Source organism: Peromyscus californicus, unplaced genomic scaffold (genome assembly GCF_007827085.1).
Source record: "Peromyscus californicus insignis strain IS unplaced genomic scaffold, ASM782708v3 Scaffold_16__1_contigs__length_79575227, whole genome shotgun sequence".
Taxonomy (NCBI): Eukaryota; Metazoa; Chordata; class Mammalia; order Rodentia; family Cricetidae; genus Peromyscus; species Peromyscus californicus.
In genome coordinates, this window is record NW_026294458.1 from 9,858,871 (window position 1) to 9,886,113 (window position 27,243).

The 27,243-nt window shown below is 41.9% G+C and overlaps 1 protein-coding gene across 6 annotated transcripts in view; it reads right to left on the reverse strand.

The window, feature by feature from the left end:
* Positions 1–13,717, reverse strand: part of LOC128111854 (FK506-binding protein 5-like) — a 32,661-nt gene extending 18,944 nt beyond the window's left edge. For 2 of the 6 annotated variants that reach the window (XM_052740303.1, XM_052740300.1), the window contains exons 1-5: positions 13,184–13,717; positions 12,044–12,068; positions 8,786–8,899; positions 2,575–2,645; positions 1,850–1,868 (exon numbers count right to left, since the gene is read on the reverse strand). In XM_052740303.1, the coding sequence (XP_052596263.1) occupies positions 1,850–1,868; positions 2,575–2,645; positions 8,786–8,899; positions 12,044–12,068; positions 13,184–13,231 (277 nt within the window). In that variant the 5' untranslated portion in view covers positions 13,232–13,717. The other 4 variants (XM_052740301.1, XM_052740304.1, XM_052740305.1 and 1 more) reach the window with 4 other exon arrangements.
* Positions 13,718–27,243: the final 13,526 nt, after the last annotated feature.

Sequence of the window (27,243 nt, forward strand, 5' to 3'; positions counted from 1 at the left end):
TTAATTTGCCTGTTTCTTTTCTACAGTGAGAGATAAAGATAGTGGATGGGTGGTGAGGTGGGGAGAATCTGGGAAGAGATGGAGAAGGGGAAATCAAGATCAGAATATATTGTATAAGTTTTCAAGAAAAAAAAAGGAAAATATTCAAGACATTACATTTTAAAAAGCAAGCCTTGAAAAAAGAGTAACGTCCTGGGAAATACTGTCTTCAAATGGCAAAGTACACTTTCCCCAGACTCTGCTTACCACTGTGCCATTGAAAGAGAAAAAAGGACATCCCCCTCCCATTTTCCTTGTCCTTATTTATATCTTTCCCACTCCCTGACCCTCTAAACACAGTGTGTAACATGACCACCCCTGGATCCTTGCTCATTGGATCAAACCAGGAACACTGTTATCTAAGGTGAATTTCACCCTCAGTCATGAGACGTTGGAACTTTACCAGGTCACTTTGAGGAACATCAGCTCTACTCCATCTACATCACCCACTTGTGAGAGAAAGTATGAGAGAGGGTGGTTCACCCATTCCTATCTACACAAGGTGAAGCCACCCTGACGCATACAAGATGAGCCTCAGTTTCCACCGGTTCATGCTACTGAATGAGAGCCCAAGGTGACATCAGATGCATTTTAAATTCTGTGGTTGTATATACATTGAAGACTTAGACATATTAGTATTATTCTACATAGGAAAAATAGTCTTAAGCTTCTCTATAGATTTATATATGAAAGAAAATAATTAGCAACAGTATACACAATTGGACAGAATTATGGAATTCCCACAGCACCTTCCATTTTTATTGGTGTTGTTTCTGCAGAAGGTCCTTCAGGGACGGGAGGTCCTTCCACATCCTGAGGGGCAACAGCTTGCTCCTGACAAATTTCCCTTAAGAATTCAGGAACTGGGAATGCATTATAACAGGGAGTCATGTCAGCCTCGTGACAGAAAAAGAAAAAACTAACAATTGTTGTATGTTTTTCCATTTGATCTGATGGCTTGTTTCCAGGTACAGTCATCAGAGTGAGAATGGAGCTTCAGGAGGTTCACTGAATCAGTTAAGCAACACATGGACTGTGTAGGTAAAGTCTAAATTCATGGCAACATGACAATAGAGAATACTGGAAAGAGCCATGTATAGCAAAAGCCTAAGTGAAAAACCCCTGCCTCATCTCCCCATGCAGTGTCTCTCTCCCATTCTCAGAAGCGCTGATCTGACTAGAAGCCTGTGAGCTTTCTAACCTTTCATTCTTCTGAATGTCTGTAGGTAGATGAGAAGTAATGCCCTGGGCATTTGCCCTCTGTGGTAGTCACTACAGGGTCCTGATCTCTGCAGTTTTGACCTATTGAAGGCAGATACTGGGATGCTAGATGTTAGGGATTACTATGTGCTTGGGCTATGAAATGTTTCTTGATCTGCATGAACAGCCTCATCACTTACCTCTGTGCCCTGGTTTATTCTTCCGTAGAGTAGCACACAAACAAAAAAATGTACCACATGTAATGGGCTTTGAACACATATACTGTAGGTAAAGTGTGCATCCTAATTTGTTAATTCATTAGTTGGTCACAGGACATTTGACTGGGTAATCAGGATACCTATCTTGGGGAAAAACAGATTTAGACACAGCCTGGTATAGAACATCTCACACAATCTAAAGAGACCGGATCTGAATCCAGTGACAGTAGACAACCCGTTTTTTTAACTTCAGGTACTACTTTTTTTAAAAACCAAAATCCAAGTTCTTCCTTATAGGTGGCTTAGATCACAGTGGTGCATTAGACATGAGGATACCCAGTAACTATACTTTTCTAAAATGTGCCTTAACAAGGAGATTTCATAATACATACCGTGTTTTCTAGACTCCACCTGAAATTTAAAGGAAAGAAAACAGTTTGAGGCACAGGTCATGATGAATTCTGTTTACATGGGTCTTTAGAACACATGTCGACATAGTATGATGCCAATCAAAATGGGCAAGAGTCCTGTGTGTTAGTATATTATGTGACAATGTCACAGAAGAACTGGGACTCTATAGTTTGTGCCATTCCCACTTTTGCTGGTTCAAAGGCCAAATTAACACTATTTGTTTGGTCTCTGCTGAATGTTCCCTAAGCCACACTGCATCTTTATAACTTGACTGTGAGATAATTCCTCCTACAGCTGGGCCTCAATTATTTACACTAATCCTCATGCAGTAAAAGTCTTACCACTCAACATCCCCATGCTGAAACTGAGAAACTTTCTCCACAGTTTCCTCTGTGGAACATAATCAAACTGCATCAAGATTTTAGGAACCAGAAGTGGCTGTCAACTTCTGAGTGAAAATTATACATGCATCTAAAGAGGAACCCTTTTCTTCAGGAGAAACTATCCTCTCACACAAACTGTGATAAATGGCACTGCACACTTTTATGTTCAGTTCAGTCAGGAGCAGGCTGGTACAATTCCATTTCCTTTTCTCCCTGAGCTAACCCACGATGCACCTGACTTTTGTTAATTAAATTTCATATCCACTACAATGTAAGGGGACAAAGTAACTTTTTTATATTAGAGAGAGGAAAGGCAGTCTTACCTCCACCATCATCACAGGTAGCTCTCCCTGTTCTCTGGACGATGATGAAGTGTCTGAATTTTTATGTACCACTAAAAAGACAGAAAGTAACTTTGTCAACACATGATATTGTTTTTAATTACTCCAGGGATCCTTGCTTGATGTGTATAGAAGTCTATGTAGCTAGCATATGTGACTATCTAATTTTTCCCCCCAACCCACTCCTCCTCTGTTTCTCTGTTCAGAAAGGGGCAGGCCTCCCATGGGTATCAACAAAGCATGGCACATCAAGTTGCCATGGGACTAAGCACCTCCCTTGCAATAAGGCGGGCAAGGCATTCCAGTATAAGGAACAGAATCTTAAGAGCCAGGTAAAGTGTTAAGAATGGTTTGCTTTCTGCTTATTCCAGAACTGTGGGTTATATTACTGTCATACAAATTAAGGCAAAGAGAAGAACTGAAGAGAAATGAGGAACAGAACTTTTGGTTTCCTAGGCAATGGGAATCTAAATCAATGTGGAAGAATCTTTCACTGCATGAAAGTAAATAAATCTTTCAAAATACACACTGCATTTATTCTGGTTGGAGGAAACCATGCATGTGTGTCGGGTGGACTTAGGAGGAGCTCTTCAGGGGTCTGGTTTTCTCCTTTCACCATGTGAGTTCTGGGATTCAACTGCAGCTAGGTCAGCAGGCTTGGCTGAAAAAGTCATTATGCACTGATCCAACCTATCTTTTCTAATAAAAGAAGCTTTATGATTAAGCAAGAGAATACTGTCACTTCCTGTTTTAAAGCAGGGAACAATTGATACTTCCTGAGGCACATGTCTCAAATCTATTTCAACCTCCACCAATCCACATACGTTGACTCAGAATTTATGATCTAATTATGATCCATGCTAACGTATCCATTCTACTTGGGAAATTTTACTAGGATGAGCATATCTGAGAAAATTCTTGCCTATGTTGTGTGCACATTATTCCCTAAAGTATAGCATATCATGTATTATATTTTGTTATACTGTGCTGAGTATTGTCAGTATTCTACAGGGTTCTAAGGAGCATGAAGAACATGTATGTGTTATAGCCCTATAAGACACAGTGTAATATAAGGGCTTGATTAGTTTCAGATATTGGTGCTAAGGAGTCTGGGAAAAATTCTAAGGAAATACTGAGACAACTGTACATAGTAACACAACTCTGCAAGTCACGACGAAAGAAGTAAAGGAAGCAAGGAACTACCTTCCAAATTCACATTATCTAAGAATTCATCCAAAGTACAATGTGAAAGAACCAATCAAAAATTCCAAAAATTTAAGTTCAATGTTGAGTTAGTAGAGCAATTGGGAAACAATCAATTTGGGTATAGCTGACAACAATGATATTATCAACTATCAAGTACCAACATTTATGGAATTACCACACAAAAAAGAGCAAAATTAACATACGTCTCAAATTTAAAGGTAACACTGGACAGAAGTCAGAATAAGAAATATATCCTTTTCAATTGGCATAGTATAGTCCCCTATCACACAGTGTAGTGCTCTCAGAAGAGCACTTGTATATAAGACTGTACCCACACCACCGCCTTCTCCTCCCATCTCATTAGTTCCCTTTACTTTGTTCACATCATATACACATATGTAATTTTATTTTTACATAAAAACCTAGACCTTCAAATGAAAGAAATTACCTGGGACTTGTCTTTTTCAATGAACATAAGACATTTAACATGGCAAGTATATTCACTTACATCTATGTTCTGCAAATGACATAATCCCATGCTCCTTAATAGTTTACACAGTGTCTTATTTAGGGTTTCTATTGCTGTGACCAAACACTATGATCATAAACAACTTGTAGAGGAAAGAGTTTATTTCAGCATACAATTCTCTCTTCACACTCAGTTTCTGGGGGAACTCTGGACAGGAACTGAACAGGGTAAGAACACAGAGTCAGGAGAGGATGCAAAGGCCATGAAGGAGTGATGCTTACTCACCAAGGCTCGCTCAGCCTACTTTCTTATAGCACCCAGTAACACCACCATAGGGGTGGCACTGCCTACAGTGAGCTGGGCCCTCACATATCAAGCATCAATGAAGAAAATGCACCACAGGCTTGCCTACGGGTGAATCTGGTGGCAGCATTTTCTGAATGGAAGTTTCCTCTTCCCAAATGACTCTAGTTTGCGACAACTTAAAAAAAAAAAAAAAAAAACTGAGACAGCACACCTGGATTTCAGGGAGAAGGGGATTCTGACCCCCGTTTTAATTTTTGAAACTGTAATTCAGTTACAACATTTCTCCCTTCCCTTTTGGGGAAGGGAATTTAAATTAAGCAAAGTATAAGTAACCTGAAAATTCAAGATGCTAGGAATATGACCTTTCATGAAGTAAAAATCGCATATAAACTACTCTACTTCCTAAAATCTTTTCTGTTAATATTAAGTTTCTTGTGGTCTGGCAGCTTTATTGGTGAAATTAAGGGTTAAGGCCAACAACTGAAATGCTATGTATATTAGAAGTAAGGAAGTATATGAGAAAGCCACAGAAGATCACAACCTTTGTGATTAGAATCTCAAGGATTTTACAATATGTTTGAAATACTTGACCTTATTGCAGTAGTAATAGAAGTTGGTTATGAGACTGTTGCAGTAATGTAAAATGTATTTCAGGTAATTTTATCGTGTGTGTGTGTGTGTGTGTGTGTGTGTGTGTGTGTGTGTGTGTGTGTGTGTGTGTGTGTGTGTGTAAGTGCCTGACAATTAAAACATGAGAGCTAAAAGAGGGCATGGCATACCATGATGTATCACCCTTTTTCCTTTCTTTCAGACAGGGTCTCTCACAGATGCTGTAGATAGGATCACAGCTAGCAAGCACTAGAAATACTCCTGTCTATTCACTCAACAGCATAGGATTATAAATATGAACAGTTCTGTCCAACTTTATTTATGTGTGTGAGCAGATTCAAGCTCAGGTCTACTGCTTTTTCAGTAACTAATCTTCTCATTGAGCCATTAATTACCTCAAAGATAATCTTATAAAGCTATTTGAAATGGCATGTTGATTTTGGTTGCAAATCTCTCAAACAGAACTCACCATATGGCCTGTAAGTGTGTAAATAATGATCAAATTTAATATTTTATCATACTTCGTACATATTTTGTGGAAATAAACTAAAACAGATAATGGCCTGTAAATTATGCATGTATGTTTTAATCTTAACTTCATAATATTTCTAGGCCATGTAGTATACATGTAAGCTTTGTACAGCTGGCACAAGTCTTTAAGGAAGTTGCAAATACAACACAAATAAGTAGGGACTTTATTCACAAGGTCAATGTCAAGGATATGCACCTTCATTTTACTTCATTTAGGGAAAGCTATAAGGAGAGAGATATTTCAGTGGGGTTTCTGTCCTCCCATGCAAAAGAGGCATTCTGTACAGGATAGGCTGCCTCCAGCCCAGTTGGAGAGAGAGTGGAGTGTTGGGTCAAGTTTCAGACAAGATACTTTCCTAATTTGTGTCATAACACTGAGAGTTTCATGAGGGCCAATGTGATGACCACATGTCAGTCACTCCTTCACTTTCTTCCTTACAATCCCTCAGGTTTGGAACAACCTTTTCTGGGTTTGTTGTTCTTCTAATATACAGAGTCTTGCCCTGTTTATGGGACTTCCTCTGGCTGACTGAGTCCAGCCTTTTCTCTCTCTTCACATATCCATGCCATACAGCTAGGCATCAGGAGCCCTTTAGCTTTGCCCACCAGATCCAGGACTGAACCAGATAAACTACTAAGATTTGATATCTTTCTTTCTGGATAAATTGTCCCTAAGAAGGTTCTATACTCTTTGCTCTCAATGGTCTTACCTGTCCGGTGAGTTTGGTGAGGAAGAGATAATTAGAGATAATACAAAAAGCAAAGAACTATCTGGACTGAGGGTGGGAGCATGCCAGAGGGTTAGGCTATATTCTGTGGACAGTGTGTTCTATTATACAGTGTCAGGAACTAGATAATTGGTGGAAGAGAACCTCCAAGACTCTATGGATAGCCAGGCACAGAATGCAGAATGAACATGGCACCCAGGAAATAGGGAAACTGCTGGAGAAGGATAAAAGGCAAGAAACTGTAAGGAGGGATATTGAAGTGTATGAGGCTAGAGGTGGGGTCATGGGGCTGTGTAGGAGACGCTACTCACAAGCAGGAGAGCCAGAGTATACAGTGAGTAACACAATGCATTAATTCTACAAATACTGCCTGTCATGGTGGAGCCAAACACAGCTAAACAATGAGAGAAGGCAGGAGAAGCCAACACACTTGTGGCGAGCGAGGGCCTCGAGCCTAATGAAGAGGCTCCAGGGAGGACACAGGAAACTCATTTCTGAGATTATGAACTCCTTCCCCTAAATGAGACAAGACAGGTAAGGCTACAACATGAGAAAGATACAAATAGTGACAGCACAGAGGACAGACACAGCCCTATGACCAGATAGGTGCCAAGAGAGCTGATACCCAAGTGCCTATCTATAGTCCTTTAGTCCTAGGAACGGATGTAGTTTACTAGAACTCCCAACCCCTGAATACTGAAGGCTGAACCAAGAATTTCTGAAATGGGGCCAAGTGTGTGCTAGGGTTCAGATCACATCCCACCTAATAGGTCAGAGGATCTAAGATGGATGTCAGACCTCTAATCTCCCTTGTCTCGGCCATCCTGTATGTCAGTCTGAGGTGAGGAACACTGCCTACAAAAGAGCTAAAGTCACCAGGTGGTAGGTGCATGCCTATAATCCCAGCTCTCAGGAGGCAGAGGCAGGCAGATCTCTATGAGTTCAAGGCCATTCTGGTCTACAAAGCGAGTTCCAGGATAATTACAGCAAATACACAGAGAAACCCTGTCTTGAGAAACTAAAAAAAGAAAAAGAAAAAAAAAAAGAGCTAAAGTCATACACTGAGCCCTTACTCCCAGGACATTGTAGCCTTGGGATTTTGACAGAGCAAAAAGCCATTCTGGGTCTTGAGCCACTCCACCCTGTGGGGTCCATGAAGTGCTGCTACAAGACCTGGGAGAAGAAGAGAGAGAACCTGTTTCTCCTGCATCATTGGGATCACACTTTAAGACATTTACCTATGGGTTCTGGTGAGGAGAGAAAGTTGTTCCCTACAGATAAATTGGCTTTGATACAGGTTATACTCAAAAGTGAAAACAACACTTCATTGGCTCCATGATGCTGAAACTCAGCTGTCAAACTGATGAGATCTGTGTCCTCTGGGCATGCCCTTGGGGTTTATCTTGATTAGATTAAGTTAGATGGGAAGATCTGTTCTCTATGGGTAAAGCATTCCCTGAGATGCGATCCTGGACAGTATAAAAGTAAGAAAAGTCAGGAGAGTACATTCATTCATTTTTCTTTGCTTCTGGGCTCTGGTTGCAAGGTCAATCTCCCTCAAGTTTCTGCCTCTATCTACTGCTTCCCAATTATGGACTCTAAACTCAAACTGTATGGCAAAGTAAACCTTTCCTTGCTCACTGCCTCTGGGAAAGTAATCCTAACAAAACTTCCAAGGAGAGGTATAACAACAGTCAAACACTTATGAATTGGGAGTGGCAGAGGAGGAATGGTCTATGTGTTCTGGGAAATACAGTCTTTAAATAACAGAACCAGAAGCAAAGCACCCTTAACCCTGCCAGTGTTAACCATTACGCATTGGAAAGAGGAAAAGCACAGAAAGTTTCTGTGTCCTTACTGATCTTTCCCACTCCCTTGGCCTCCCAAGCACAAGGTCTAAGATGACCACACCTAGGGCTCTCTCCCAGTGGACCTGACTAGGAATGCCTTTACCTAACTCAAATTTCATCCTCACTCTTGAGATTCTGGACATGAAACAGATCACTCTTGAGACTTTCCACATCTGCATCATCCATGTCTGGGACAAAGTGACTGAGAGGGTGGCTCAGTCACTCATGCCTACCCCAGGTGAAGTCATATTCATACAAGACAAGCCTCAGCTTTCCTATGGTTTACCACTACTTAATGAAAGGCAAAGGTTACCTTTAACCTTTAAACCTATTTATCCTATTTAAATTCTGTGGTTGTATTTCTACAGATGAGCTAGATAAATTAACAGTATCTACACACTAAAAACTACAGCAAAACGTCTCTATAGATTTATAAATAGTGCACAGTATAAAGGGCATCTATTATACATAACTGAACATAATTCCCTCAGTACCTTCTGTTTTAATGTGTGGTGTTTCTCTGGAGGTACCGGAGATTACTTGAGGTCCATCCATATCAAGCGGGATCACGGTTGTTTGGATACACCTTTTGTTTAGTACTGTAGAAACTGGGAATGCAGTCACAACAGGGAGAGTTAGGTCAGCTTCACGACAGACAAACAGAGGAAACTTAGAATAGTTGAGTGTTTGTACATTTGATCTCCTTATTTATTTTCAGGTAAGTCACTGTAATTAGAATGGGGCTTCAGGAAGATCACTGTGTCAGTGTCCAATTAATTATGTATCACATGATTATGTAGATAAAGTCTATTATGGTCACATGATGTAGGTAAAGTCTAAATTAGTGCAGATGTGACAATAGAGAAGGAAGAGCAATGTGACTATGTTACGTTGGTGTGGTGACTGACAGGCAGCATTCAAATCCCAGTTAGAGCATCATGGCACAGTGAAATCCATGCAATCCGGCTGTGATCACATCTTTGCACCGGTGAACTAAAAATTTTATAAGGACCCCCAGGAGTCTTATTGGTGTAAAACATATGTTAAACCCTAAGGAAAAGCACATGGATTGTACAAGTGTTCTATGATGTTTGTGAAATGTAAAAACAATTCAATTAGACAAGAATGACTGAATCCTGAGCAAGTGTTTAGTGTGCTACACAACAGTGACCACTGGTGTTTAATGTCACTCTTTGCTTATCCAGGGTATTTTACGGCTCATGCAGGACATATGGTATCACTTTAAGTAGGTTCAGAAGGTAAGCAGCTGTGTATTCCTCTAACTTTTTAACCTTGGGTACCATATTAGTCATATCCATGATGCTCTGATCAAAGTCCCTGCCAGATATAAGCAAAGAGACAGATGTTCTGCCTTTGATCCTTGACTCCAATTATGTATTTCTTCCAAAATAAGTTATAGAAGGTCTCTGAATTAGTAAACACAGTCTTCCTCCAACATCTTCATCCTACCAGGTACCTCTCATCAAGTGACTCTGATCATCAAGGACTGAGGGGTGACTTATGCTTGTGTGTCTTCCGTGATGACTCAGAGTCTAAGCTATTCTAAATGAAATTGTCACATGAACGTTAGACCAAAAAAAATTCCTTTAAATTGGCCAACCCTGTATAAACCCTCAACATGAACTGACAAGAAAAGGAGTCTAGTGTTTCATGGTGTAACTACTCTTGAGGTGTCAAGAGATAAGAGAAAGGCAGTAGCTGCCCAAGGCATGACAGTGCATCATATCTGTTCACTGTTCCCTCATCAAAGTTTTTAACAAAATACGTGATTCTTTGAGAATTCCATAAAATGTATTTTGATCATATTCATCTCCACTCCTCACCCTAACTCTCTTGATTCCATTCATATCTCTCCACTCCTTACCAGCTCTGTGCCCTTTTTAGTCTCCTTAAGTAATTCACCAAGTTCAATTTGTGCTAGTCACATATATATGGGCATGTGGCTAACCTCTGCAATTCAGTCAACCTGCTACTGGCAGAGTCAGCTTCTATACACTCTCCTTCCATCAACAGACCTTCTATTTCAGTTTATTATTTTTGTTTTTTCATTGATTATTTGTTATGTTTTGTTGGTGAAAAAGGCCTCTAGCCCAGGCTGGCCTAAAATTCACTATTTAGAAAAGGCTGGTCTTTCTTGAATCTACCACTCTAAATCAAAGATTACAGACTGTGCAATCCTGGGTACATTACATTGAGTACTTGGGACGAAACTTGGGTTTTTAGACACGATAGGCATGTACTAAGCCAATCCCCATAAGAGTGCCACTTAACACATTAGCTCACTGGTGAGAGCCCGAGCATGCAGACACCACCAATATGGATAGAATGATGCCCAGTGGCACTCTTCCCTGCTGCCTGTGTAAACGCACTGAGAGCAAAAATGGAATAGGCAACATGGAGTCTAACTACCCATGACAGGAAGTAGCCTTACTGCTCAGAGTCTAGCTCTCCTTTACAAGTGTACTGTTGGTTGCTCGCATAGGACCCATACAAGATCAAAGAGGTCAACACTGTGGCTTGTAGGGAAGAGAGGTTCAGAAGCCTTTCTCACCCCTAACTAAGAAGCTATTGGTAATTTATGGCTTCTGTGTGAGGGAGGGATAGTTTAATTAAAGGTGTTGTCCCTGCAAGGTGAACCCAGTTTCAGTGGATGCCCCTACATGTTTGAGTATATGTTTAGCACAAAATGGACTAGCAAGTTATTTTTAAGGATAAAATTTGGGAAAATGTAAAAAGGGAGAGGATCTATGAACAGTAAGAGTCATGAGGGATGAATAAGATGAAATACAGTGCATAGACATATCAAAATTAATAAAATTATATTAATAATAAAAAATAAAATTTAAATGTATTGCTGGAATAATGATGCAGCACAGATCATTAAACGAATGATGACTGGAAATCTTAGTGCATACTGTCCTTAAATTTTGTGACTCTTTGTGCCCATGCCAATGTTGTCTAATCTGTTAATGCTTTTCTCCAGAACTTACAGAAATACGTCAGATCTAAGAGAAATCCATTTTGAACTATTCATCCCACTGTCCCATGTCCTTTATTTAATTTTGGGACTCTGTCATCTTAAAAGAAGCACTATGCTTCTCTACTTTTCAAAGCAGTGACTGTCTGCTGCATGCTGAATGACACTTCCTAGGACTTCTAACCACTACAGCAGTCATTGCAGTGTTTGGGATCCCTATCGATTTGCCTTACTGCAGGCAGATGTAAGAAGGCAGAGCTCTCCACGGGGATTATTGTGCCCTTGATGAGGTAAGAAGTGGCTCTTAAGATGCACAGCTAAGGAGCCTCATCACTACCTCTTGAGTTCTGGTTTATTCGTCTATGAAGGAACGCAAGCATGTAACCCAACCATGCATGGCTGTGGTCAAGTTTGAATACATTTTTGTAGATAAACTGTATTCTGATTTTTCAATTTACAAACTCATAACTAGAAATTGGGTTGGGTAGTTGGGATATTTTTCTTTGGAAAAAAATTTAGACACAACTTGGTGAACAAATCCTTCAAATAACTAAAGGAATCACAGTTGAACATGACAACCATAGACACCTGGTCATGATTTGTTACTTGGGATGTCATTTCCTTGAAAAAAATATAAAAACATATAATTTTCATTATCAGTTAGCAGCTTATATCACAGTGGTGTATCATATAAAAGACAACTAGTATTTACACAATTCTCATCTAAATTGTGTCTTAGAGAGTGATTACATACCACGTCTGCATCTATTCAATACCACCTGTAATTGAAAGGAAAGAAAATATTTAACATTTAGATCATGTTGAATAATATTTGTAAAGATCTTTGATCCTTCCATAGTTGACATAATGAGGATATAAAAGTGTAGTCAAGTGGAGACTATATTAATTGACTCCTTATTTGATGATGTAACAGAAGATCTGGGACTCTATACTTTGTGCTAAAGACTAGTACCTTTTACAATTTTTTCTGATTCAAGGGCTGATCAGGATAACCTGTCTGGCCTCTACTGAATGTTCCCTAACCTACATCACATAACGTCTATGAAAACTTGCATTTTTATTTATTTTTTTCATCTTTCAATGTTGTTGTTCTTTTTTTTTGTTCACAGTTTTTCTCAGTTTACATACCAACCACAGTTCCCCCTCCCATCCCTCCTTCCACTCCCCTTCTCCTTTCTTTCCCTGACTCTCTCCACCCCCACCCTACCTCTCATCCACTCCTCCAAAAGGGTAAGGCCTTCCATGGGGAGTCAACAAAGCCTGGTACATTCAGTTGAGGCAGGACCAACACCCCACACACACACCCTGCATCAAGGCTGAGCAAGGCATCCCACCATACGGACTGGGCTCCAAAAAGCCAACTCATGAAAACCTTTATTTTTCACTAAGATATTTTTTGTTTCTAGGGACTATGGTAGAAATAATTTGAGCATATGACCCAAAGTTTGATGTGTCTGGAGCTTAGTGTGCCCAACAACATGAGGATCTTTAAAAACATGATGTACTGGGCTGGAAAGATGACTCAGATGTTAAGAGCACTGGCTGCCCTTCCAGAGGACCTGGGTTCAATTCCCAGTACCCACGTGGCAGCTCACACCTGTCTGCAACTCCAGTTCCAAGGTTTGTGATACCCTCACACAGACATACATGCTCATATTGGGATTTGATTTCCAGCACCTACATGGTGCTTCTGCCCTTCTTGGCACCAAATACACACGTGATACAAATATACACATGCAGGCAAAATACACTTTAAAAACAACAACACATGATGTACCTGATCAGTTTCTTAATTCAAATGTGATACCCATTGAAACATAAGGGGACCACCGAGGTAACCTTTCTACCTCAGAGAAAGAAAAGGCCCTTTTACCTCGACCATGCTCATTGCTGACGTTTGCTGGTTTACTGGTGAGACCATATTGTCAGGATGTTCATGGGACACTAGGGGGACAGAAAGTGACTGTCAGTTCACGGGACAGCTTACTATTTACACTGGACTTTACTTGATGTGGGTGAAAGTGCACGGACTTAGCACATGTGACTAAACCTACTGAACAAGATGGTTCTGCTGCTGCTAGACTATCTTCCCATAAAGCAAACTAAGGCAGAGGGAAGACTTGGAGAAAAACAAAGATGTACTTTTGCGTTGTATAATATTTTGTTTATTAGGCACTGAGATCCTATCTCCACCCACCTTATATTCCTGTCTCCACCTCCCTAGTGCTGGGATTAAAGGCATGTACCACCACCACCTGGCTCTGTTTCTCTTTTAGACTGGTAAATCTCCTGTAGCCCAGGGTGGCCTTGAACTCCTGATTTTCCTGCTTCTTCCTCCCAAGTGCTAGGATTAAAGGTGTGAGCTATTACTGCCTGGCCTCTATGGTTAACTCATGGCTAGCTCCACCCTCTGATCTCCAGGCAAGCTTTATTTGTCAGAACACAAACAAAATATCATACACCACCTTTGTACATGTAGTGAAGATGACCTACTGAGATTCAACTGCCTTTCTAGGCATTATTGTCCCCAAGAAAGGTTCTGTTCAGTTCTCTCCCAGTGACTTTGTTAGTCTCATGAGTTTTGTGAGGGAGGGACATATAATGAATACAAAAAGGCCCAGGACACCAAAAGCTGAGGCTGGGGACATGCTTGGGGGTTAGGCCACATTGCATGGGCAATGTGTTCTGGTATGTAGCATCAATAATAAAGTAACAGGTAGAAGGGATCATCACATAGGCCTCCATGGCTTGCCAGACCTTTAGTCCTGAGTCAACATGACAATTATGAAAGAGGAGAAGTGGTTGGAGAAGGATAGGGGCAAGAGGAATAAGGGAGATTGAAAGGTGGGGACTAGAAGTGGAATCCCATGTCTCTGGCACACATGGCTCAGAAGCAGGAGTCTGAATTTACAATCAATAAACACTATGCATTAACCCTACAGGGCTAGCCTATGATTGATACCAGACCACTTGTACAGTGAGAAAATCCAGGAGAAGCAGACATGCTTCTGATGAGCCTTGACTGTGAACCTACTCAAGTAGCTATAATAAAGGCACTTTGAGGAAAATGATTCCTTAGATTATAAGCTCATGTTGCAGAAAAGATGTGACAGGCCAGATCATGCCAAGAGTGAGAGACTAAAGTACTGAAAACACAGAGAACAGACATAGCCTATGGCCAGATGGGTACCAAGAGACAGCCAATCTCCATGAATCCATTCTATTATCCTGAGGAACACGGGCAGTCTTTTAGGAGAACTCTCAAAACCAGCCTCTGCCTTGGAGGATGAATCAAGAATGCTTTGGCACTAAGGACAGACCAGAGTGCAGACACTTTCTCATCCATTAAGTCAAAGGATCCAAGATAAACATCAGGCTTTAACCTTCCTTGACTCAAACATCTAACATGCATGCCAATATGAAGAACACAGATTAAAAAAAAAATCTAAAGCCATACATTATATCCTTAATTGTCAGGACATTGCTAGTGTTGCAATGAAGCCAGACTAGAGAACCCTACTAGCTATCTAGAAGTTTACCCTGCGGATGTCCTTTAAAGAGAGAAAAATATGGTCATAAAATGAACAAAGAGGTACTACTACAAATGTCCCAAGGGAACCAGGGACAAGAACTGCATCACCAGAACCACTTTGTAGGCCCTTTATTTATATGTACATTTGAATGCAAAGGAGAAGGTTGTCCATACCAGAGAGATTGGCTTTACCATAGGTTAAAATCCTAAAATGAATGTACCAGTCATTTTAACATCAGTAGTCAACTTCATACAGTCCAGATCCCAGAGGATGCCTGCATGGCATTATCTTGACAAGGTTAACTGAGGTAGCAAATGGTTCAGCTGTTAGGGCATTATTCCTGGGACTGAGATCCATGACTATAGAAGGAGAAGGTGAGCTGAGCATAAAGAAACACTCCTTTTCTCTATTTCTGTTGCCCTCAGGCTCCTGTATCTCTGGTTGCTCAGCAAATATGCACACCATACTCATGGTATCATGGGAAGACAAGCACTCCTCCTTTGGCATGTTTGGGTCATAGTATTTCATCACACAAACAGGGAAAGGACCTTATGCACACATTCCATGGAGAGCTACTAAGCACAGTGACAGGCTTGGACACTTGGTAGTGATAAATGCTGATGAGCACTAAGTGTTGAAAGACTGCCTGCAAATGACAGAGATGAACGCAAGAATATTATACCTGACAAGACTACCATGATGCCTGTGAAAAGGAAGAACACAGAAACCTCCTTCCATGACCTTGTCTCTGTTCTTTCCCATAAACACAGGGTGTGACACACTACTCCAGGGACTGAATCCCCTTTGGTCACAATAGAAATTCTGTTATCTGTATGAAATTTTGTGCTATAGATATAGATATAGATATAGATATAGATATAGATATAGATATAGATATAGATATAGATATATCTAACCTGCCTAGTGCCTCTCAGTTAGTGATTCTCTGGTTAGTGGACTACACTGAGAGGTGAACAAGGCTTCCATATTTTGTAGAGATGCTCAGATTCAAAGTCTAAGCTATAGATATAGATATAGATATAGATATAGATATAGATATAGATATAGATATAGATATCTGAGTGGTCACACTGAAAACATGAGGACCAATCACCACTGAGAAGAAAACTCCTGGAACATAATAGAGTGCACCCCATTTTTAAATATATAGTCTCACTGAGTGTGGTAGTGAACTCCTTTTATAACAGTTCTCTGTAGGCACAGGCAGGCAGAACTGTGTGATATCCAAGTCAGAAGGGTATATATGTAGCTAGTTCCAGGACAGCCACGGATACATAGTGAGATCCTGTCTCAAAAAAAAAACAAAAACACTATATTGTCCAAAAAGTCAGACATCACAGATCAACATCCAGGTGGAGACTGGAGTTCTTAGTGGACACTGTGCCTAGATTGTGTTGCTTTTTGTGTCCATACTAATATTGTTAAACACCTTAAAGCTTTTCAGGTTTTACTGGAAGGAGCCAACTAAGTCTAGCACACACCCAGTTCACACACATCCATCCTGTCTCAATGTAGTGGTAAGCATAGAACCTGTGATCGACACCACAACATGGGCTGTTTCTTCCATACTTGCTAATGTGTGCAGGCAGGGTATTAAATGCACTTGTTGCACTGCATATGTAAAGATCCTCATCACTTATTCTGGGCATTGGTTTATTCACCTGTTTAGGAAAACACAAATCAACCCACTACATATGGCTGTGGTGAGCTTTAAACACATTGTTATAGATAAATTATGAATACTATTTTTTCTCAAGAAATTTACAATTTTAATAGAAACCAGCTGACATTCATCCCCAAAGGCTCATTTCCAGTTACAACTTATTTTTTAATTTTATTTTTCTTTATTAGGATATTTTCTACTCACTCCTCATGCTATCCACAGACCCCCACTACTCCCTCCTCTCATCCCCAGCCCTCTTTCCCAAGCCACTCCACATCCCCACATTCCCCAAATCAAGGTCTCCCATGGTGAGTCAACAGAGCCCAGCTCACTGAGCCTAGGCAGGTCCAATCCCCTTCCCACTGCACCAAGGCTGTGCAAGGTGTCACACCACAGGCCCCAGATTCCCAGAAGCCTGCCCATAGACCAGGGACAGATCCCCCTGCCTGGGTGCCCCCCAAACAGTTCAAGCCAAACAACCATCTTCCGTGTCCAGAGGGCCTAGTCCAGTCCCATGGGGGCTCCACAGCCACCAGTCCACAGTTCATGGGCTTCCACTAGTGTGGCCGGTCATCTCTGCACGTCCTCCCATCATGATCTCGACGTCCCTCGCCTGCAGTATCTCTCCTCTCTCTCATCAATTGGATTCCCAGAACTTAGCCTGGTGCCTGGCCGTGGATCTCTGTATCTGCCTCCATCTCTCACTGGACAAAGAAAGGCTCTATGATGACAGCTAGGTTATTTGCTAGGCTGGTCACCAGAGCAGACCGGTCCAGGCACCCTCTGGACCACTGCCAGCAGACCAAGGTGGGATCAACCTTGTGGATTCCTGAGAGCCTCCCCAGCCCTCTGCCTCTTCCTATTCCCATGATGCCCTCATCTATCATGGTATCTTCTTCCCTGCCCTCCCACTCTGTCCCTGTTCCAGCTTGACCCTCCCATTTCCCTATGTTCTCCTCCCCCACTCCTAAAAAAAAATATTTTGTTTACTCAATCAACATAGATGGAGTAAACAAAATACAATTTAAAAAAAGTTTTTAAAAAGAGTCTCCCAGAACAAGAATGGAGCCTGTGCTAGATCCTCCATGGTTGACTCATGGCCAGCTGACACAGTGGCTCAAGTCCTTAATTTTTTTTTTCACAACAGTTTTCCTGAAAATTGGGTTCAGTGACATGGACGTCTGTCTAGATAAAAGAAGTTTAAACATAGCCTGGTGCACAAAACCCCAAACTAAAGAGGTCACAGCTAGATGTACAACTGTAGACACATGAGTATGGTTTCTTACTTGAGGTATCACTTTTTTTTTTGAAATCGAACTCCCAACTGTCAAATGATGAATGTGTTTTTGCTTACTGTGGTACACTAGACAAAAGACAACCAGTATTCACACAATTCACATCTAAAACATGTCTTCAGTGACTCCAGAATACATACCACATCTGTGGATACCAGGTTCCTCCTGCAACATACAGTAAAGAAAACACTTTGAGACTCAGATTATGGTGAGTTCTGTTTGCACAACACTTTGGTTCACCTGTTTGCTGGGCATTATTACACCAAGGATTACCAAGCCCTTGGGTGGAAGATTCTGGATTAGTATGTTATATGATACTGACAGAATATCTCAGGACGTCTCCTTTGTGACAAACACTAGTCTGTTTTTCACTTTTGCTGACTAGAGGTCACATCAGGTATCCCTATGTGTTTAGCCTCCACTGATGGTCAGCTAAGGTATATCACGACATGACAGAGCAACTCCATATCTGATTACTATGATTTGTTTGTTTGAAACAAGAATTAACCTTTATTGAGCACTTACTATGTGACAGGACAGATTAATATCCTTTAATATTTTAAGGCAATTAAGTAAATATTGTTATTGCTACTTTATTGAGGAAGGCAATGTAGACACAGAAAGAGTAAGTTTGCCCAAAGTCACAGAGCCAAGAACTCCCAGTTTTTCCAGACAGGAGGCTTGAAGCTCAGAGCTCAGGTTGTCATACCACCGGCTTCCTTTGTAGAGTCCCTCTGTGGCCCATGTGTTGGAATTCCTGGTCACTGGCCACTCCCTCCTCCCCCACTCCCCAGCTACATGACCGAGCATGCACTGCCAAAATGATTAGTCATTCCAAGGCTTTACGTCCTATGTAATCCATGCGCTGCATTAGGCAATCTATGCGTATGTGTGGCATAGCTACATATGCGCATGGGCAGGGGAATCCATCAAAAGCTAGTCACAGACTCCTTCCCCCTTCTCCCTTCCCCTCCCCCCACGTCTTCCATAGGCCTAAGCACATTCTCTCCTGTCCCTCCTTCCCTAATAAACTCTGATAGTGGGTTTTGTGGTGCCTCGAACCTTTCCTCACACGGTAACAGTGCCGCTTAATGAATAACATTGTGCCGCCACATAAAAACCAACACTGGTGAAAACCAACACCACGTGCTCTTTTGCTGTCCTCAACAACTGCCACCGCCTGGCTCTCCCGCACTGTGGTTTGCTTTGGAGGGTGTTAGTTCAAAAGCGGCCTCAGCTTCCTACCGGCCTCCTGGAGACTAAATTCCCTGCCTGATCCAGGGCGTCCCATCAGAAAGGCCACACCTTGTTCTGATGCCTTGGGAGTCATTCTCTTCCAGGCACGCGGTCCAGGATGCCAGCAGCATCTTAGGAAATACCTAGCGTCTAGGAACCGGGCAAGGCGGAAGGAGAGCGAGGCCTTGGTTTTCTGACACAGCAGGGGCTGACATGGCAGGGCTGGGCAGAACAGCTAAAGGGGCAGCGCCACGCCCGTGCCGGCTGCGCGCCTCGGGAGCAAACGCCCCCCACCCCGGGCTCTGCTTCTGACTTTCCAGGCAGAGAAACTCCAGCCGCCCTGGGACTCTGCGAGGCCTCCCCGCACGGGCCACCCTCTGCGCTTGCGCAGTCAGTAGCACGGGTGCTCCGGGATGGCCACGCCTGCGCGGATTGCCACGCCCACGCACAGGCTTCCCGCGGTTTTTCACAAGCTGGAAGTGCCGGGCGTCGCTGCGTGGGGTCTCTTTTCTCTCCAGGCGGCAGCTGAGGGGGGCCTGGTTAACTTGAGGGCTTCCTTTGCACATGGTGTTGGCAGGGGCTTCCAGAAAGAGAAATATTGTTGACCCCAAATGGCCCCATGGCTGGTGTGTTAGGCCAGGGGAGGGGGGGTGTTGGAGGAGGAGGTGAATTCTGACTGGAAAATGTCCCCCTCTCTTCAAGGAGGGCCCCAAACAGGCCCTGTCCGGCCTCCTCTTGAGGCCCAGATCTGAGGGAGAGTGTGTCCATGAGTTGGGTAGGACCCCCTTACGCGCGCACTCACACACACACACATGCACCCCAGTTGAGGCCGAGGGTTTAGTGGTTCCGGAGGATAACGTGCACTTCCACGTGTTTGTTTGAGTCAGGCATACTGGTCTAAACCTGTAGCTCCTGCACTTGGGTGGTAGAGACTCAGGAGACCAGTAGTTTGAGGCAAGTCTGGGTTGTAGGAGACCCAGCCTTACATGCCATAGTTTTAGGATATTTAAGGTATTCAGAATTGTAATAGCCCTTAAAAGACCTCATAGGCTTAGGATGAGTTGGTGTTTCTGTGTTGAGAAAAAAAATGGCCCCATCTCTGTTGTGATTTCTAGAGTGGTACAAAAATATCTAAGTTTCCTGTATTCTACTGATTATTATGATTACTATATTACTACTATGCCCTTTTATGAGGCACTCTAATAATGTACGTGCATCCCATGACTTAGAGTTCTGAGCACCTGGACACCCTATACTGGGGCATATGAAGCTTCCACAACATTGATCTTTGGGAAACAATCAAATTCAACCTAAACCAGAGGCTCTAGAAGTCATAAAAGGGGGGGACCCTTACGTGAACATTCAAGTCTACATGGATGATATGCCTATCAACTTCCAAGTGAAATTTACATACTTTTGTCAAAAGCAGAACACCATTCTCCCAAAGACACCCTGTCCCCTTGACTCAGAATCAATACCTGACATAAGCATGTGTGAATGTTCTATCCAATCACTAATCTGGTCTAATTCTGTTTCCCCCTCTTCCTAAATATACTATTTAACACTCATGATAACCTAACCAACTTTATTTTTCAAGTGTGATAGCCACTACAACATAAGGGAATAATCATTAAAGCAGCTTTTCACTCTTTCATAAAGGAAAGAAACTGTTTACCTCCACGAAGGAATTCGGGAACTTTTGTACATCACTTGGGGAAGGTGTGACAGTTGGATGTTCCGGTACAACTAGAGGGACAGAAAAATAACTGTCAGTTCATGGTACCATTTACCCACCCAAGCATCTTTACTTGACATGGATAAAAGTGTATGGCGTCAGTACATGTGATTAGACTTAGTTAAGCGACTACTAGACTGTTTTTCCTAATGGCAAATGTAGGCAAAGATTAAAAAAATAATAATAAGGCCGGGCGGTGGTGGCGCACGCCTTTAATCCCAGCACTCGGGAGGCAGAGCCAGGCGGATCTCTGTGAGTTCGAGGCCAGCCTGGTCTCCAAAGCGAGTTCCAGGAAAGGCGCAAAGCTACACAGAGAAACCCTGTCTCGAAAAACCAAAAAAAAAAAAAAAAAAAAAACAAAAAAATAATAATAAACAGAGGGTTTTTTTCTGCTTTCTAGAGAATAGGAATCTAAAGCAATGTGAGAGTCTATGTTTCAATATGTAACTATGGAATGCATGTTTTAAAAAACTTTTATACATTTATTCAGTTTGGGAGGGAGCATATCAGAGGACAACCTTTGGTGTCCAAGTCTCTCCTTCCTTTAGGTGGATTCTGGGGATAGAATCAAAACATCAGGTCTGGTGACAAGCACTGATACTTACTGAGCCATCTCACTCTCTCCATTAAAATAAATCTCACAATTAAACAACGTATCACCATCAATTCCTAAGATCATTTTGAAACCCAGAAGAACTAACAATCCCTTCAGCATATCTCACAAACATATTTCAACCTCCATCAATTGATACATTCTGATTCTGCATTCACCACAAAGAACATAGAATTTTAGCCTTGATAACATATACATTTTACTGGGGAAGTGAATTTAGTATGAGGCATATGGTGTAACTGTATTGATCCTTTATCCTTTGACATACAACAATAATTTATTGAAGAGTGGAAAGCAATAATAAGCATATTGTGTCTTGTTTCTCCTTCTAGTCTTTTCTTACTATTCTATGAACCTTTGTATTCATGCGTTTTGTGGCATCCAATTTAAAACCAGCAGTGATGGGGAAGAATGATTGTCTGGATCCCGTTGACTATTCAAGTCCTTTAACACAGTTCTACATGAGAGTTGCTTCAAGGTTGATGCGTACTCTTAAAACTGGGTAGATATTCTGGGTACTTATGTGTCACTCTTTCAGGGTGTATAGCTCACAAGGTCTCTGCACTTGTAAGAGCCACATTTGTATTGCCATTAGACATCAATCAAAGATCTCCCCATTTGTAATTGTCTTTAGGCCAGGTGTGAAGCTGAGTGTCCCAACCCTAAGTATCTGTGAACTGATGAGAAGTACTGGTACTTCCTTATAATGACTAGGATGAAATGTGACACTGATGTAACAATACCTGTCCTGGGCTATGTCATAAAGTAGATAGTACCTAGGACTTCTACAGACTTGCAGATATCCTGACATGTACTTAGATGATAGAACATCTTGTTTGGTGAATAAAGTAACATTTTAGAGACTCAGGATAGTGGGCAATATGTCTGGGTTCACATCTTGGCTCTTCTACCTAAGAGCATATTCTCTCTCTCTCTCTCTCTCTCTCTCTCTCTCTCTCTCTCTCTCTCTCTCTCTCTCTGTGTGTGTGTGTGTGTGTGTGTGTGTGTGTGTGTGTTTATTCCACCCTGGGAATTCACATAGTCAATAAAGAAGAACATGTGTCTATGCTGTTGCTGAGTCATTTAATGAATATAATCCAAGCAGTGTCAACACTTGGGAAGGTTAGTTATTGTAAAATATCCTGCTATCCAAAGTCCTGAATTTTAAATTCCCAGGTCACTGTTCTTCAATGGCATATGACTGCTAGTCCTAAAGACCTACATTTGAAATTTACCAATCTCTATTGAAAAGAGGTGTAGATTTTTAAATGATTCCTATGTTGTCCTAAGTATATAATCAATCAAATGTCCATGCCTAAAAATAGCCAGCATTGTTCACTAGAGTATTCTAGCTGCTTTACCATGGTCCGTGTATACCTGTTTAATGAAATGAACCCCAGAATTCTTGATGGATTAATATTACATATTAAAATGTCTAGTATTATAAGATCATTGAAAACATACAACCTTAATTAACAGTTCTTCACAAATATGAAAATCTCTATATTTAGGTTTTGAACAATTCATGAAGACAGCTATAGCTCTGAAAGAGGTCTTCTATTCACAACCCTGGAGCAGTTCTGGGGAGCTAGCCTCCTCTGGACTGCATTACAAAGTATTTCATAGAGAATAGAATATACATAATACATGATAAAAATAATTCTAACAACACAGAAGTTATAAATATTTAAAGATATTTTGAGAAACATTAACCAGTCTAATTGAAGAAGTATTCAATGGTTAGTAATGTCATACCTGGATTGTTACAGCAGTTCCCCATTATATCTAACTCTAAACAATTATCACTGTATTTATAAACGTGTACAATGAGTCCAATCCTCAGAGTATACTGGCACTCTGCACTGAGGCATGAACATATCTAAGTACATGTCAGCAGCATGTCATAGGATGTTCATTGTGAACTCATCATACTGTGACATCCAACAGCTGCTATCTAGGCAAGTCAGCTCATCTAAGTCCAAGACTACAGTCTGGGTTATTTTAAATGCCACTGTACTGTACTTCATGATGGTCAACTACAAAGTAAATGTTTTCCCTACACACACACACACACCCTTGTCATGTTTACTGAGAGTTTCTTCTAAGGCCTGCAAACGAGCACCTAGGGTCTGTTCTATGGAGTGAACCTCCTCTCTGGCAAAGGACTCCAGATTTCTCATGGAATCATAGAAATTTTTATGTTCCTCAGAAACATATGATTCCATGGATCTTATCTTATCAACTAATGATAATCTTTCTTCCTTATATAGTGTCTGGAGAGTTAGTGTTCTGTCCATTAAATATTCACATTTATTATCAATAAGATCAATTTTCGGTACAAACCTGTTTTGTAAATCCTGATCAGCAGATTCCAGAGAAAGAATCTTTTTCTGTAAGCTTTCATTGTTATCCTTTAAAGCAGATTTCAGAGAGAGAATCTTTTTCTGTAAGTTTTTATTGCTCTCTCTTAAAGCCTGTATCAGTCCCAATAATGACTCATCTTTGTTCTTGTTATTAAACCAGTGTTTGAACACTGTGCGAATTATTATGATGAATGCCAAAAAGGTACAGGCCAGATATGCCTTAGGAAGGTCGTGTATTTCCAGGAAGATGTCATTCATCATACAGGCAAAAAGGTTTTCAAATTCTTGTGAGGTAATGTTGTCGGCCATATTACAAGAATTACTCAAAATTTGTTAGTCAATTTTAAGGTGTAAAATCATCAAGTACTTTTACTTACCTTTCGTGGTTTTGGGAGGTGTAGTAGCACTTTTCAGCCAGCAGGTGGCGATGGTACAGCTCCAAAGCAGGGCCTGCTGGTGATCTTGGCTGACTGCAGCTCGCTGGAGTCAAGATGGTGGGAGCCGGAGCCGGCGCCGGCACTCAGGAAGCCGGGGAGTGCCTCTTTCGCTGGTCTCGGGGCTAAGCTAGGGAGCTGAGACCAGACTAGCTGCTCCCTTTTTCGGGAATGGAACCATGTAGGCGTTCCCTGGTTATATGGAACTTTGTAGGCGGGTTTAGGTACCCGCTAGCCGGGGAAGAGGCTGAGGGTGGGAGCCACCCAGGCCTTTGGAATTTGCCCCACGTGAGCGCCAGATATTGGTGAAATTATTAAGGCCACTCCATGTAGTTAAAAGGAGATTTATTTAATGGCGTAACTTACAAATTAAGGGATAGGTAGGTTGCGGGGTCTGGGGAAGGTGTATCACAGTCCAGCGGTGTTCTCTGGAGCTCTGCTCAGTCCACCTCTCCAGTCCAGGGTCCTGGAACCGAGCGAGAGCCCGCCGATCCAGATCTCCAGTCTCCAGGCGCCTCCCTTGGCCCCACCTTGTAGGCGTGACAGTTGCTGAAGTCTCAATGGGAGTTGGAACTTCCAGATCAAAGCTGGAATGGCTACCCACTACAACATGGAACATACCTAAACATAATAAAGGCAATTTACAGCAAGCCAACAGCCAACATCAAAGTAAATGGAGAAGAAACTCAAAGCGATTCCACTAAAATCAGGAATAAGACAAGGCTGTCTGCTCTCCCCATACTTATTCAATATAGTACTTGAAGTTCTAGCCAGAGCAATAAGACAACATAAGGAGATCAAGGGGATACAAATTGGAAAGGAAGAAGTCAAGATCTTTTCTCATTCTGTCAATAAGACAAAACGGCAGCCTACAGAATGGGAAAAGACCTTCACCAACTCCACATCTGACAGAGGGCTGATATCCAGAATATATAAAGAACTCAAGAAGTTAGACATCAAAATACCCAACAGTTGGCATGCCTTTAATCCCAGCACTCGGGGGGCAGAAGCAGGAGGATCTCTGTGAGGCCCACCTGGGCTACAGAGTGAGTTCCAGGAAAGACGCAAAGCTACACAGAGAAACCCTGTCTCGAAAAAAACCAAATATATATATATATATATATATATATATATATATATATATCCAACAGTCTAATTAAAAAATGGGCTATAGAGCTAAACAGAGAATTTTCAACAGAAGAAGCTCAAATGGCTGAAAGACATTTAAGGAATTGCTCAACATCCTTAATCATCAGGGAAATGCAAATCAAAACAACTCTGAGATACCACCTTACACCTGTCAGAATGGCTAAGATCAAAAACACTGAAGACAGCTTATGTTGGAGAGGATGTGGATGGAGCAAGTGGAACACTCCTCCACGGCTGGTGGGAAAGCAAACTTGTACAGCCACTTTGGAAATCAATATGGTGCTTTCTTAGAAAATTGGGAATCAACCTCCCTCAAGACCCAACTATACCACTCTTGGGCATATACCCAAGGAAGGCTCAATCATACCACAAGGACATATGCTCAACTATGTTCATAGCAGCATTATTTGTAATAGCTAGAACCTGAAAACAACCTAGATGCCCTTCAACTGAAGAACGGATAAATAAAATGTGGTACATATACACAATGGAATACTACTCAGCAGAGAAAAACAATGACATCATGAGGTTTGCAGGCAAATGGATGGAACTAGAAAAAAATCATCCTGAGTGAGGCAACCCAGACTCAGAAAGACAAACATGGTATGTACTTACTCATAAGTGGATACTAGATGTAAAGCAAAGGATAACCAGACTGCAACTCACAACTCCAGGTAGGCTACCTAGTAAAGAGGACCCTGAGAAAGACACAGGGATCGCCCAGTGACAGAGGAATGGATGAGATCTACATGAGCAATCTGGGGGTGAGGAGGGGTAACGGAGGGATGAGAACTTAGTGGAGCAGGATGTCCCAGCTTGATCAGGAACAAAGAAGGAGAACAAGGAAAGAGAAACCATGATGAACGAAGACCCCATGGGAATAGGAAGAAGTAGAGTGCTAGAGAGGTCCCCAGAAATCCACAAAGATACCTCCACTATAGACTACTGGCAATGGTCAAAAGAGTGCCTGAGCTGACCTGCTCTGGTGATCGGATGGTTGAACACTCTAATTGTCATGATAGAACTCTCATCCAGTGACTGGTGGAAGCAGATGCAGAGATCCACAGCCAAACCCCAGGTGGAGCTCCAGGAGTCTAATCGGCGAGAGAGAGGAGGGATTATATGAGCAAGAGATATCTAGACCATGATTGGAAAAAGCATAGGGACAAATAGCCAAACTATCGGAAACATATGAACTGTGAACCAATAGCTAAGGAGCCCCATGGAACTGGACCAGGCCCTCTGGATAAGTGAGATAGTTGTTTAGCTTGATCTGTTTAGGAGGCCCCCAGGCAGTGGGACCGGGACCTGTCCTAGGTTCATGAGCTGGCTTTTTGGAACCTAGGGCCTATGCTGAGACACTTTGGTCAGCCTAGGTGCAGGGAGGAGGAGACTGAACCTGCCTGGACTGAATCTACCAGGTTGGGCTGACTCCCCAGGGGAGACCTTGCCTTGGAGGAGGTGGGAATGGGGGGTAGATTGGGAGGGAAGGCTGGGAGGGTGGGAGGAGGGAAGACAAGGGAATCCATGGCTGATATGTAAAATTAAATTAATTATAAAATAAAAATATTTATTAAAAAAGAAAGAAAGAAAGTTTTATTGGGGATCAAACTGCCAAGGCTGTCTCTCGGGGGCAGAGAGCAGCAAAATGGCAGATAAGCAAGTGGATCTTCTGACAGTTCTGCACTGACACTGTTCAAGTTAACTAGATACCCTCGCCAGAGATGGTTGACGCCTTGGGGTGGCTTAAAAGAGGTTTCTAGTCAACAGAAACCTGCCTTAGGAGATTCCTGAGGAATTCGGAATTCAGGCTTCTGTTTACTCAGTAAGGATCCTTCTGTTGACCTGGTTAGAGTCCTTCTGTTTAGGACATTGTCACCAGCACTGCCAT